General features: G+C 42.6%; 1 protein-coding gene across 1 annotated transcript; it reads right to left on the bottom strand.

Annotated features, from left to right (window-relative positions):
• Positions 1-91: 91 nt before the first annotated feature.
• On the bottom strand, positions 92-10,629 carry LOC131693240 (uncharacterized). The gene is made up of 2 exons (XM_058980901.1): positions 5,307-10,629; positions 92-573 (listed from the first exon to the last, which is right to left on the bottom strand). Exons 1-2 carry the CDS (start codon positions 10,627-10,629, stop codon positions 92-94), a joined length of 5,805 nt encoding a protein of 1,934 aa, XP_058836884.1.
• Between the last annotated feature and the right edge of the window lie 2,439 nt (positions 10,630-13,068).

The following is a 13,068-nucleotide window of genomic DNA, read 5'->3' as shown; positions in this document are numbered from 1 at the left end:
ATCTCACTCATCTATGTCGTTTGACGTCTTCCTTTCCTTCTGTCAACACACCCTTGTGGCGCATATTTATCTCTTCGCAGCGGCACCCATCTTATTGCAGCGGCATGGCAGTGTTCCCAACATATTCCCCGACCCGTAACCCTGATCCGAAGGTATCATTCGGTTCAGAGTTACCATCGTCTAATTCCAACACGGCCAAGTTTGCTGCCGCTCGTCTGTACCGCTTGGTCCTGGTACGGACCCATGCTTGCCGTATACGACCATCGCTCGACACTATAGGTTCCTCCACTATGCCGCGGACCCAGCATTTCCGATTGTTGCCTTCGACGATGTACACCAAATCGCCTGCTTTCAACGGTTTCGTTTCGCCAAACCACCTGGTTCGTTGGTTTATTGATGGAACATATTCCCTGATCCAGCGCTGCCACAACTCACTAGCTAACTGCTGCGTTCGTTTGTACGTATCACGAAGTGCTTCAGCCGGATGCGGTGGTGGACTCGTTACGTTTCGTTGCTTAGATGGAGGACCTCGCAAAAAATGGTTTGGGGTCAACGCATCCACTTCTTCTGAGTCTTGTGACACGTATGTTAGCGGACGTGAATTTATTATGTCCTCTGCTTCTACGATGGACGTCTGAAAAATCTCGTGCGTAAGCCGTCTTCCGTCGTTAATTGCTCTCAATATCTCTTTCACCGATCGTACCAGACGCTCCCATACAGGCACGTAGCCAGAGGGGGGGCTAGGGGGCTAAAGCCCCCCCCGAAAATTTTCAAAAATAAATTTAAGAAACAACATGTTTTTCGGTGACTCTTAAAAAAATTGTATCTTGTTTGGTTTCAACAAATTAATGCGAGAATTGTGAGGAAGATTGCTATTTCGAACCACCGAAGACAGCGGTCAGGATATCTACTCAGTATGCTGAGTGTGATAAAACAGTTCCCTTCATATTGTGTGACTCGTCGGAAGACAAACGAAACTGTTACTTTAATTCTTGCTGTGGGGATCTGTCGAATGATTGAGTCGCAGAAGCAAGAAGTAGTGCTCCAGCCAAATACGGAGGCTATTGACTTCAGGTCTTTTCGCATAAGATCGATCTTATGCGAAAAGACCTGAAGTCAATAGCCTCCGTATTTGGCTGGAGCAACATTAATGATGTGAAATATTTGCTGAAGGTGATTATGGAGGTTATGCTTACGAACATCGCCTTTAACGAGTTTAACCATGTCAGGCGTTCAGTGCTGATGCCATTTAACAAATTAGCCCAGGCGAAACCAGTCATTTTGCATAACAACTTGTAACATGTGGTTGATCCTCATATATATGGACGATGAGAAAATCAATGCTCGGCTACAAGATCTGATACCACTTACTTACACCGTGGCTATTAAAAGATTCCTGTCACATTTGGAAAAAATGGTATTCATTATAAAGGACACATCTAAGAAGTATACTAAATGGTGTTTTTGTGGTGAAAATCTAGGTTAACAGACATATTTCCTCCAACCTGACCCTGCACGTAAAACCTGAATGCGATAGTATTATTTTACACATTATATCTTTGCATATACATAGTCTCCAAAACCATTTCCTGAAAAACAAACATTTGCCAAATTTTGGCTGCTGTTCGGATAATATTGACGGCAAAAACTGCGTCTAGTATCTCAAAATCAACGGTCGGCACCATCATTGAGGAAGTCGACACTCGTGACCCGTCAGAAATTCGCGAACATGGACATGGCAGTAACCACTATGATGATAAGGAAGTGTACGAGATAGAAATGAACACCACCGCGACACTGTTGGTTAGGAAAAATATTTCTCAGCCTAGTAAATAGTTCTCCACATGCAATCGCTAGTTGTTCGCACGAGATCTGTAGGACAACCATTTACGTTTTATCACTTTCATTGTTCACATCATGGAAATATATTGAAGACACAAGGCTTCATTTAGCTAATGCATTGAACCGAATAAAATAAACGAAATATATAATAAAATTGCAGAAGTTTTATAGAAAAGTGAGCTCAAAAACTGTCCCAAAATGAGAACTTTATCGCTAGTGGTTGTGTCTAACAAAACTCAGATATTATGTTATATATTAGCCAGAATAAAGTTAGTTAAAGCATAAGCAGATTGAATTTCTGTAATAGGTTAGTGCACTGTACGCTTAGTAGAAACATCAGGCATCTCACTCAAGCGTGCTAGACAAAAACATTTCCGTTAGTTGATGACAATATAGTCGAGAAGACAGTTTTTGTTTTCGCGTCATTTTAATGCAATAGTATTTCTGTTGACACTCAATTTCATTTTATGCGGAGAATGCGGTCCGTATTTAAACATTATTAGTCCGCAAAGTAGTGATATTTTAAACAATCGAACAATAAGCAAGAAAAATGCCAAAAAATAAACAAGCCAAAAAGTGGTAAAACAGCGGTTTTTCTGAGGTGTTCATCAACCCAAGAATTGTATACCGTCGTATATTACTAATGTTGTTCACATACAGAAACGTACATAGTAGCGGTAGGACTATCTGTTGTGATTTTATCCTTACTTTTCAACGGATGTCAATAGATGCTAAACCACATATTAGTCAATCAATCATAATAAACTTAATGTTGTAAGCAGCAGCATTTCTGTCTCTTTCGATGGTTTCCAATTAATGTCCATGTAAGTCTAAAAACGACGTGACGATACAGTGAACAAACATCAGTATCCTATCACGGAGAGCGACTAAAATGTTGTAACTAGTTGAGTCTACAGTCAATAAATTGGGATTAATGTTTCGATTTCATGTTTTCGTTTTATTTGTGTTCGTTATGGAATAAAATGAGAGAGATGAGCAGAGATCACGAAGAAAAAGAGAGAAAAAATAATAAATAAATTGAAATCGACCCAAGAGCAGCTGTTCTATATTTTCTGGGCACTCAACTACAGAACAACAGAAATCATCAAAGAAAGTTGGCCTTACACCTACGTTACTCTTCGACAGAGGTGAAGTTAGTGCGATGTATACCCGTCCATATGTCGGAATAAAGAGATGCTGAAATTATTGAGCTTGTTCATATTTATAATATTTCTTTTTTTTCAATCTAAAATTTTATTTGAAACGGCTCAATGCGTTAGCACAACTGATCCGTGGGTCTTTTAATTTTTTTTACAATAAGTAAAAATAAAAAAATTCTAAGAATGTCGGTCTGCCAGATCTTGTTGACGCAGTTTGCTGCTGCGTGTTGAGATCTTTTTCCTTGGCGGTGAGGCCGCTTGGTGGTCATTCAGTCTGCCTTCTCTCGTGTTATCGTTCCCGTCTATGTCGTCATCGGTACTGCTTTCTTCCTGTTCACGATCAGAGGTTCTTATTTGTTTCTTGTTCTTATGGGTCGCTGTTGTATATCCGTCTTCATCGGTATTTGCTTCTTTATTGGCGATGCTAGTTGTTGGTTTGGGAGCGGTTGTCGTGGTCGTTGTACCTGTATTATTGGGTAATTGGATCGTTGTTTTAGGTTTATCTGAAGGTATCGGTGGCTGCTTGTTAGAGTAGTAGATGAGTTTTGACTAGTTGCTTCGGCGCATGTTTTTCCGTAGTAGGCTGTATAGTTACAGAATTGACATGTTGGGGTCTGCCCGGGATATGTAATTAGCGTTGTTTGCTTATAGGTCACGCCATCCTTCGGTGATTTGCATTCGATAGTCATGTAAGAAGGTATTGGTTTAGTCACTCGCATTCTCACAATACGAACGCCATTGGGAATGCCGGAGAAAAAATTTCTCCAGGTGTCATTCGTAATAGATTCTACTTCTCCATATTGCGACATGATTTGTTTGATGAAATCCTCCTTCGTGCGCGGGGCCAAATCATGGATACGCACGTCCACCATGTCGTTTTCCATATGCACGGGGATCTTGATTCTGGTGTTATTAAATTCGACCTCGTGTTGCATGTTGTTCTTTGCAATAAAGTTTTCGGCCTGTGCTAAGCTTCTAAACGTGATCAAAATACAGTTTTTACGTGATGTAGCTGAATGTAGGTAACTTCAGCGAGATTAAGGGCAACGATACAATTTGTATGTGCACTGATATAGAACAATAGCTAGCTTGATTCACTGGTGCCTGTAGCCTGCTATAGCGTAGCAATTTTTTTTGCTTCTGCTTTTTGCGACATCAGAAGGTAGACCTTCTAATTCTTTTGGTAATACATTTAACAAATTTCACGTACCATCAAGTCCCCAGTTACCGTGCGTTTAGGTGGATTTGACGTGACTTCAAATCCTGTTTTTTTTATCAAAATGAAAACCGCCCTCATAGTCATCGTAAAAATACCTATCTAAATACGTCACAATTTAGAAATAATATAAAACTATTACCAACAAAACGAGAATAAGTAGTTGAGGACATTTGTTTGGCACCAGTGCACGTTATATGATCAACTTACGGTGTATTTAAAATTTTGATTCAACTTTAGCTGGAATGTTTCAATAAAACGATGAAACGAAAGGATTTGGGATCTGGATCTCTCCGATGGATTTAGGGAGCTAGTTCTTTAAATTTCGTGATTTTGAAACTGCACGGTGAACGACACATGCACGGCGACTGGCGATTTGAAGGAAAATTAGAAGATATTAGTAATCAGTGTTTTCATTCGATTTGTAGACAATTTTCTTTAATCAATTAAATTGTGGGCAGTTTCCTTCAGTTGATTTAATCATTTAAATTTATATTTTGATCCTATTGATTACCAAAAATCCTTCCTAACTGGGGTTCTAATCTACCCGACCAAGGCTAGTCTTGAAAATAGTTTCATTTAAATAGAATATATCAAAAAATTGTGTTAGCATGATGCCTTGGAACTGGTAATACTCGCAGAACACCAGACAAAGAAAATAGAAGTTGAACCGTCTCTGCGCATCTACAAATCGCTTGCTAAATCAGAAGATTTTGTACGAATTTCGACATTCTCTTCGTTCGAACATTTTATGGATATTTTTCTACTCATTTCGGTTTAGCATCTTCTACGCCTTTTAAAGGTGTAGCTTGGAACACCTAGTGTTTTCCAGCACCGTCAAGCATTGTCATATTCGGTTAGCGCATAAATACTGTGAACTCTAGAATATACTTTGTTGTAACGAGAGTAAGTACTATAACCTTTCTTGTGACAATGAACATATTTTTAGGATTGTCTTTGATTTGGAATTGATTTCATTATGAACTTTTCAAAATTTAATTTAGTTTCTAGTGACTATATCAAATTGTCAGAATTAAAAGCTTTATGCAAATTTTTTTAAGCCCCTCCCGAAACAAAATCCTGGCTACGGGCCTGCTCCCATACGCCACCCATATGGGGTGCCGCGGGTGGGTTGAATGTCCACCTCGTTCTCGCGTTTGTGTATTGTTCAGCGCAATCAAACTCAATTCCTTTGAGCTGTGCCAACAACTCTTTGCTAGCCCCTTGGAAATTGGTCCCGTTATCCGAGAGGAACTCAATCGGCCAATCTCGTCGCCCGATGAAGCGACTTATCGCCATCAAACAGGATTGTGTTGTTAGCCCGTGCGCCACCTCTAAATGCACCGCTCGAGTTACTAAACAGGTGAACAATGCGATCCAACGTTTTTCATTCCGGCGTCCAACAGCCACTTCAAAGGGTCCCATGTAGTCAACTCCCACAAAGCTGAAAGGGCGATGATGTGGGGTAAGTCGTTGCAGCGGCAACGGAGCTTCTCGCGGAACACGAGGCCGATTGCGATGAACCTTACACCATATACAAGCCGACGATACTTTCTTCACGACTGCGTCCACGTGAACCACATAAAACAGCTGCTTCAGTTTGTTTTTAACCATGAGTCTATATCCATGTCCACATTCTTCGTGCAGGTTTTGGACGATCATGTAGGTAATTCTGTTGTTATCCGGAAGAATTACAGGAAATCGCAGATCAAATGGTAGTTCATCTGCTCGCTCGCAACGGCCTTCCATGCGAATCATGCCTGCTTCGTCGATCAACGGTGTCAGCTTGCTCAATGGACTAGATTTTTCAACTGCTAACCATTGGTTTACTGGACGATCTTTATTTCGTTTCAGCACCTTTAGTTCATCAACGAAACTCTCCGCCTGCGCCATTTTAAACAGACATTTCTCTGCCTTCTCATACTCGACTTGCTGTAACGGCACGCGGACACAAGCCACATTTTTCGTACACCGAACCTTCGCCTGTCGGTCCGTCGCTTTCAGTGTTTCGATCGGTAGCCCCTTGACCTTTTGTCTACAGTTCGAGATGAAACGGAATACGGACGCCATGGTACGAACAAGCACCGTCCACTTAGATATGCGCGAAGGATCGATGAGAACTGCTTGCACCTTCACATCGTGCAACAAGAGATGAATGCGTAATTCTTCGGTTGTATTAGCCGGAGGTAGTGCCTTCTTTGGCCACTCCTGCTTGTTCGTGTACAGGAATTCCATCCCCTGGACCCACGCGCTATCAGCGTGCATATCCGGATCTTTACCCCATTTAGTAAGTTGGTCCGCTACGTTAAGTCTAGTTGGTATCCACCGGCAGTCGGTCAATTTTGTCAGGCTAAGAATTTCGCCAATTCTAAAGCCAACAAACTGTTTGTATCTGCACTGGTCAGACCGAATCCAGGACAACACAACGCTCGCATCAATCCAGAACACCACTTTTCCAATACCAAAGTTGTGGTTATCGATAACTGTTTTCGACAATCGTGCTCCAAGAACTGCTGCCAGTAGCTCTAGACGCGGTATTGATGTCTGCTTCAGTGGAGCCACCTTGGAACGGCTCATAACTAGGGCGCACCTTACCTCGTCTCGTACGATCGCTCGAAAGTACGCCACACAGCCGTATGCCTTTTCGCTGGCATCAGCGAATATATGTAACTCCAGATCGTCTATTTCGTTCGATTTGGCATTTCCGAAATAACTTCGAGGCAGCTTGAAGGACCCTATGTTTCGCATCATATTTATCCAACGTCGCCATTTATCATGCGACTCCTTATCAATTTTGGAATCCCAGTCGCAGCCGGTTCTCCAGAGATCTTGGATCAGCATCTTCCCGCGTACAGTTAGGGGACCGATGAATCCCATTGGATCAAATTGTGCCATAACGAAACTGAGGACTATTCGTTTCGTTGGACATTCTCCTTCTTCCAGTACCTTCGTGAAATTTGCATTTGACACAGTAGCAAACGAAAAGATATCTTCAGCTGGCTCCCAAACAATACCCAGCACACGCTCGTACTCTGTGCCTTTGTCTCGATTGAAATGCACTGCTCCGTTCGAGCTACGATCACCAAGCTCTTCTAGAAGCTTTACCGAGTTCGACACCCAGTTTCTGATGTGGAAGCCGCCTTGTGCATGTATATACTTCACTTCTTTAGCCCGTTGTATTGCTTCTTCTACTGTGTCTACACTGTCGTAGTAATCATCTACATAGTGTTTCTTAACAATAGCTGCTGCTGCCTCCGGGTACTTTTCCATAAAATGTTCCGCGTTTAGATTTTTTACAAACTGCGCGGAGCAGGGCGAGCACGTGGAACCGAAGGTAGCAACGTCCATAACGTAGACCTGTGGCATTTCCCCTTGGTCAGGCCTAAACAAGAATCGTTGCGCTTGCTTGTCCTCGTCTTTGATTCGAATCTGGTGGTACATTTCCTGTATATCTCCTCCAAACGCGATTGGACGCTCTCGAAAGTGGCAAATGACCCGTGGAAGGGGTATCAACATATCCGGCCCTTTCAATAACTCCGAGTTCAAAGAAATTCCTCCGACCGAAGCGGCTGCGTCCCACACCAGTCGCACTTTTCCTGGCTTGCGCGGGTTCAACACCACGTTAACTGGTAAATACCAGACTGCCGAGTTTGGTGTGTTTGTAATTTCTGCGTTGGTTATTTTGTGTGCGTATCCTTTCGCCAGATAGTCGCTTATCTGCTGACACACAATCTGCTTCAATACTGGATCCTTCTCCAGCTTTCGTTCCAGTGCTTTCATTCTTCGCAATGCCATTGAGTAGCTGTCAGGGAATCGCCGAACGTCATCTCGCCACAGTAGCCCTGTTTCGAACTGTTCGCCTACACGCTTAGTCGTCGCTTGCAGGATTGCCTTTGCTCGTTGCTCCTCCTTCGGCTCCGGTATGGCGAATGATGTAACACCCACATCGTCCAAAACGTACTGGTTCCGCATCAAGTCATGAAGCTTTGACCGCACGGCGATCGGCTCATTCTGTTTACCGACTCGTGACTCCAGCGGCGCAAATAGATGTAGGTTATCCAAGCCGATAAGAATTGTCGCTTGTCCTCCGAGAAGATCCTTTACCGGCAATCCCGCTAAATGCGGATAGTGCTTCGCTACATCTGCAAACCGCATATCTTGTTTAGGAAGCAAGAGCTCGGAAACAGTGCGAACATTCTCTAACGGAACCTTTTCCTTTGATCCTTTCACCGACAGCAATAAGTCGACTTTCCGGGAACCATTCTCGAAACGGTTGATGTCACCTGTCCAGGTTACGATCAGCGGCTCAAGCTCGCCTTCCACTTTCAGTATCTGCGCGATTGCCTCATCCATTAATGTGGTGGACGAACCCTCGTCCATAAACGCTAGTGTTTCGTAACGTTTCTTTCCATAGTGCAACGTCACCGGCGCCATGCGAAATATGACTGAACGATCTGCATCTCTGTGTGCATTACATTCCACCCTCTGTAGCTGTACGGATTCTTCAACGCGATGTAGAAGTGTATGATGATTCCCCTTGCAATTCTTCACCGTACATCGAACCTTAGAGCCACAGGGATTGTCACCGTGCCTATTGAGGCAAATGCCACACAACTTCTGTTTATCTACTGCTTTCAACCGCTCCACGATATTCATCTTCCGAAAATCGTCGCAGAACCTGATCCGATGATCTGTTCGCTTGCAAATCCAACAAGATTTGCTAACCCTTTCCAATTGCACTCCCTCTTCTCGTTTCGATGCCGAATCATGAACGTGTACAAACTCCTTCTTCCTGGCTGGTTTAACCTTGGAGTATCGCGCTACGTCATTTACTGTCGACGAATATGCTGCTGCTTCGGAAGCGACATCACCAATATCTGTTATGTAATCCGTGAACAGTCGCAGTGGTGTTCCTTTCTTGCCGCGCTTGTATTCTATCCATTTCATTTGATATTCTGGGGGCAGTTTTTCGGCGAGCTGCTGCACCAGAAGCGGATTACGAAGATGATCGCGAAGCCGAGCTGCTTCTAGATGGTCGCAGAGCTGTTTGACCGTTATACCAAACCTAACGAAGGTTTTTAGATCTACCGTTGTTGGCGGTGGAGCGTTCTTGACCTTATTAAGCAGCATTTTTAGCAACTTCTCCGGCTGGCCAAATAATCTGCGAAGATCCCGAATAACTTCCGGCACGGAATCAGGAAGTATCAGCATGCTTATCACGGCGTTGAGCGCTTCTCCTCCCAAGCTATTCAGCAAACGATCCAGGTTCTCAATGTTTGAGTAACCACAAGCCCTGGTTGTGTTTTCAAAACTGCTAATAAACAGTGGCCATGTTTCCGGATCTCCGTTGAACTTCGGCAGATTTCCGGATACCACCTTCCTCGTGGCAATCTGCTCTCGGGTTAGCCGAAATACTTGCCCTTCCGATTCATAGCGACTTCTGCCAATTTCACTTGGAACAGCTTGCTCTCTAAAGGCGCTAAATATCTCTGATCCGCGCGTTCCAAAATTTCCGTTCGCAATTCGCGAATGTCTACCCGCGCTCATGTTTTCATCTGGTTCACCTTCAGAACTATCAGAGTTGTCTTCCTCGGAAACCTCATTCACTACCTTTTCGTTGACTGGTGTTAAACTTTTTCCGGAACAGTGACTTCCCGCACCTTTTAGTACCGGGGTAACAATCGGTTTCCCACCCTTATTGTACGCACCGCGAATATCTGCTGCGGGAATTGTTACGTCCTTCTCTTGCTGCTTCAGCCAAGAATCAACTTTCTTGTTCTGCTCCGACGTACCACCGACAGCAGCTTCCTCGTCCATCCACGACTGAACTTTCTGAAGACTGTTGTTCATCTTGCAACGGATGGCATCACGCTGCTTGAAAAACTCTTGCTCAGTTTCCAACTGAGCGTTTAGCAGTTCTTGCTCTTGCTTTAATTTTTCTTCCTGCATCCGACGCTGCACTTCAAGCTCCTTCTTGCGTATATTTCGTTCCATCTCCAGCTGCTTTGCGTTCCATTCCAATTCTCGTTGCAATCTTCTCTCCCGAATCTCAATTTGCTTCGCAAAGGCTCTTTCGCGCGCGAGCTGTTCTTCCTCAAACTGCTGATCAGCTAGTTCTAGAACAGATCCATTGCCGCGAACAGACCCTGAGTCGCTTTTCGATCCGGTCTTATTTTTAGTCGACCGCGTCTTACCTGGTTTGGGGACATTCAGCTGCTGAACGATAAACTGGGCACATCTTGAACAGTCCCAATCTTTCTCCGCAATACTCTCGTTCACGCCAGCGCACGAAAAATGGGCCCACTGCTCGCAAGTTTTACATTGGACCCAGTTTACATCCTCCGACTCATGCTTGTTGCAATACACGCATTTCGATAAAACGGTAGGGGGGGGCCTCGTCATGACCCACATCTTCCCCTTTGGAATTACGAGAAGCCATTATGCGAAGAACAATCCACACCGAAATAAATCTTTGATTTTTTTGTTCGGATCAACAATAACACCTCTTTGGCAATCGACGTTTACTATAAGCCGATCAAAGCTAAAATGTATTTTAAATGTTCACTGTTAGCAAATAAGTTTTACTTGTTTTAACAATGTTAGGTTTAAATTTAGAAATAGGCAAATTTTACTCAATAGTTTTACTCACATTTAGTGTTTCTTTAGTCTGATTTTCTCCTCCTCACTACTTCTCCGTACTATCCAAATTTTAACCGTAGTATAAATTTTATTCTCCGTTCCGAACGAAGCTGATTTTAACCGTAGTATAAGTTTTATTCTCCGTTCCGAACTTTCCGATGCGAGTTGTGCGTACTAATTAATCGCCTTTGTTTTTACTGGTATGACCGCTAACAATCAACGTTCAGCAAATTAATTTTAATTAGTCTTTCCTATCACTCGCTTTAATCTAACCTCCTTTATTTTTATTATTTACCTTTTTCCGTCCACTGACAACTAAATCATTCTATCACTCTTTATCTCACTCATCTATGTCGTTTGACGTCTTCCTTTCCTTCTGTCAACACACCCTTGTGGCGCATATTTATCTCTTCGCAGCGGCACCCATCTTATTGCAGCGGCATGGCAGTGTTCCCAACACACGCTGATGTTTTTTACACCCGGATATTCAAAATTGGATTGTTTTTGCCCCCAAAATACCAGTAAAGCAACACTCCGTAAGTAATGGTTTCATTTTTCGTTAGTGAAAATTTTCAAGCGAGGAATAAAACTACAAAATGTTTAATATTTCTGCCGTTCGTGAACGGATTTTGACAATCTATAGCTTGTTCGAAAGTTATTTTCACAACCTTTCTAATTTTATTTTCGTGGTATGACTACATTGCTTTGTTCGAAAGTTATTTGCTTAAACCATGCTGTGTTTTGACAAAATCATTCATATCTCAGAAAGTAAACAACATCTCGAAAAACAAAAACAATAGTGGGGCTTTCATTTAAAACAAATTTTATTGGGATAATTACATGACATTAGTGTACATACATACAAATCCACACACACATGCATACAGACATTGTCCTAATTTGTCGAGTTGAGGCGATTGGTATATAAGACTCGGCCCTCCAGGCCTCGGAATAAATTTTCAAAGTTTGAGCGAATGCTATATATTTCTTTCTAAAGAAATGTAAAAAGGTGCAAAATCGGCCAAAAAGTCGATTTTTATGAATAATTTTTTTTCGAGATAACATAAAATATCGACGTTTCATGCATTTTAAAGATATTTGGCATCAAAAATTCGATTTCTGAAATTTCATGGGGTCCTCCCCTTGAAAAAATAATTAGTTCCGGCTTATATGGGTATTTCATATGTGACTGGACGGTTAAGTCTATATTTCCGGATTCATATAAGAGATCCGTACAAAATTTTATGGTCATATATGGGGATAATATAGCTATTATGAAAATCGGCCCGAACATTTCCGGGAAACTGATGCGAGTTTATTAATTTTGAAAGATGGCCACTTTTTCCGGGCACTTCAGGAACCGTCAATGGTGGTCAATGTAGTCAACGAAAATTTCGGTTGGCCGCCAGTGAACTAGAACTGCAAATGTAATTTGTTTGCCAGACATTTTAGCGAATTTTTACCTCTTTTTTCCTTCATCGGAGTATCGGTTTGAATCAGAATTTGCTTTCTGAACGCACGCCACAACCCGTAACTCCGGAACCGGAAGTCTGATCGGGATGAAATTTATTAGCCATTTACGGGTATAAAACACCTTTCATTTAAGACTAAGTTTGGTCGAATCGGTCAAGCCATCTCCGATAAACCGATGTGATTATTATTCTGGATTTGCTGCGTGATCGTACTCATCATCCTATAATTCCGGAAGTCGGATCGATTAGAAATTCAATAGCAACCGATGGCCGTTGTACCTTTCATTTGGTACTAAGTTTGTGCAAATCGGTTCAGCCATCTTTGAGAAAAGTGAGTGAGCTTGTGGTCACATACACACACAGACGCACATACGCACAGACATTTGCCAAACTCAACGAACTGAATCGAATGGTATATGTCACTCGGCCCTCCGGGCCTCCGTTAAAAAGTCGATTTTTAGAGCGATAGGCAAAAAGTCAATTGATTTGAAAACCGGTTTCCGCCTGGGCTGTGAGATAACTTTATGGAAGCCGGAATGTTTTAGAATGGGAAGGAAAGGAAGGACTCAAGTAAACCGAGGATCACTTTCTCCCGGCAATTGAATCAATGGGCCCCTATCATTTTACAAGTGTTAATAGATCGTAAACGGCTCTACTATATTTGAGCCAAGTAGGCAAACAAATTATAGTAAAACACAGTCACTCTCGTAAGAAGGAACTTAGCCGATGTCCAATTTTC

The sequence above is a fragment of the Topomyia yanbarensis genome, chromosome 3, assembly GCF_030247195.1.
Source record: "Topomyia yanbarensis strain Yona2022 chromosome 3, ASM3024719v1, whole genome shotgun sequence".
Classification (NCBI taxonomy): Eukaryota; Metazoa; Arthropoda; class Insecta; order Diptera; family Culicidae; genus Topomyia; species Topomyia yanbarensis.
This window is presented reverse-complemented; position numbering and strand designations above follow the sequence as displayed.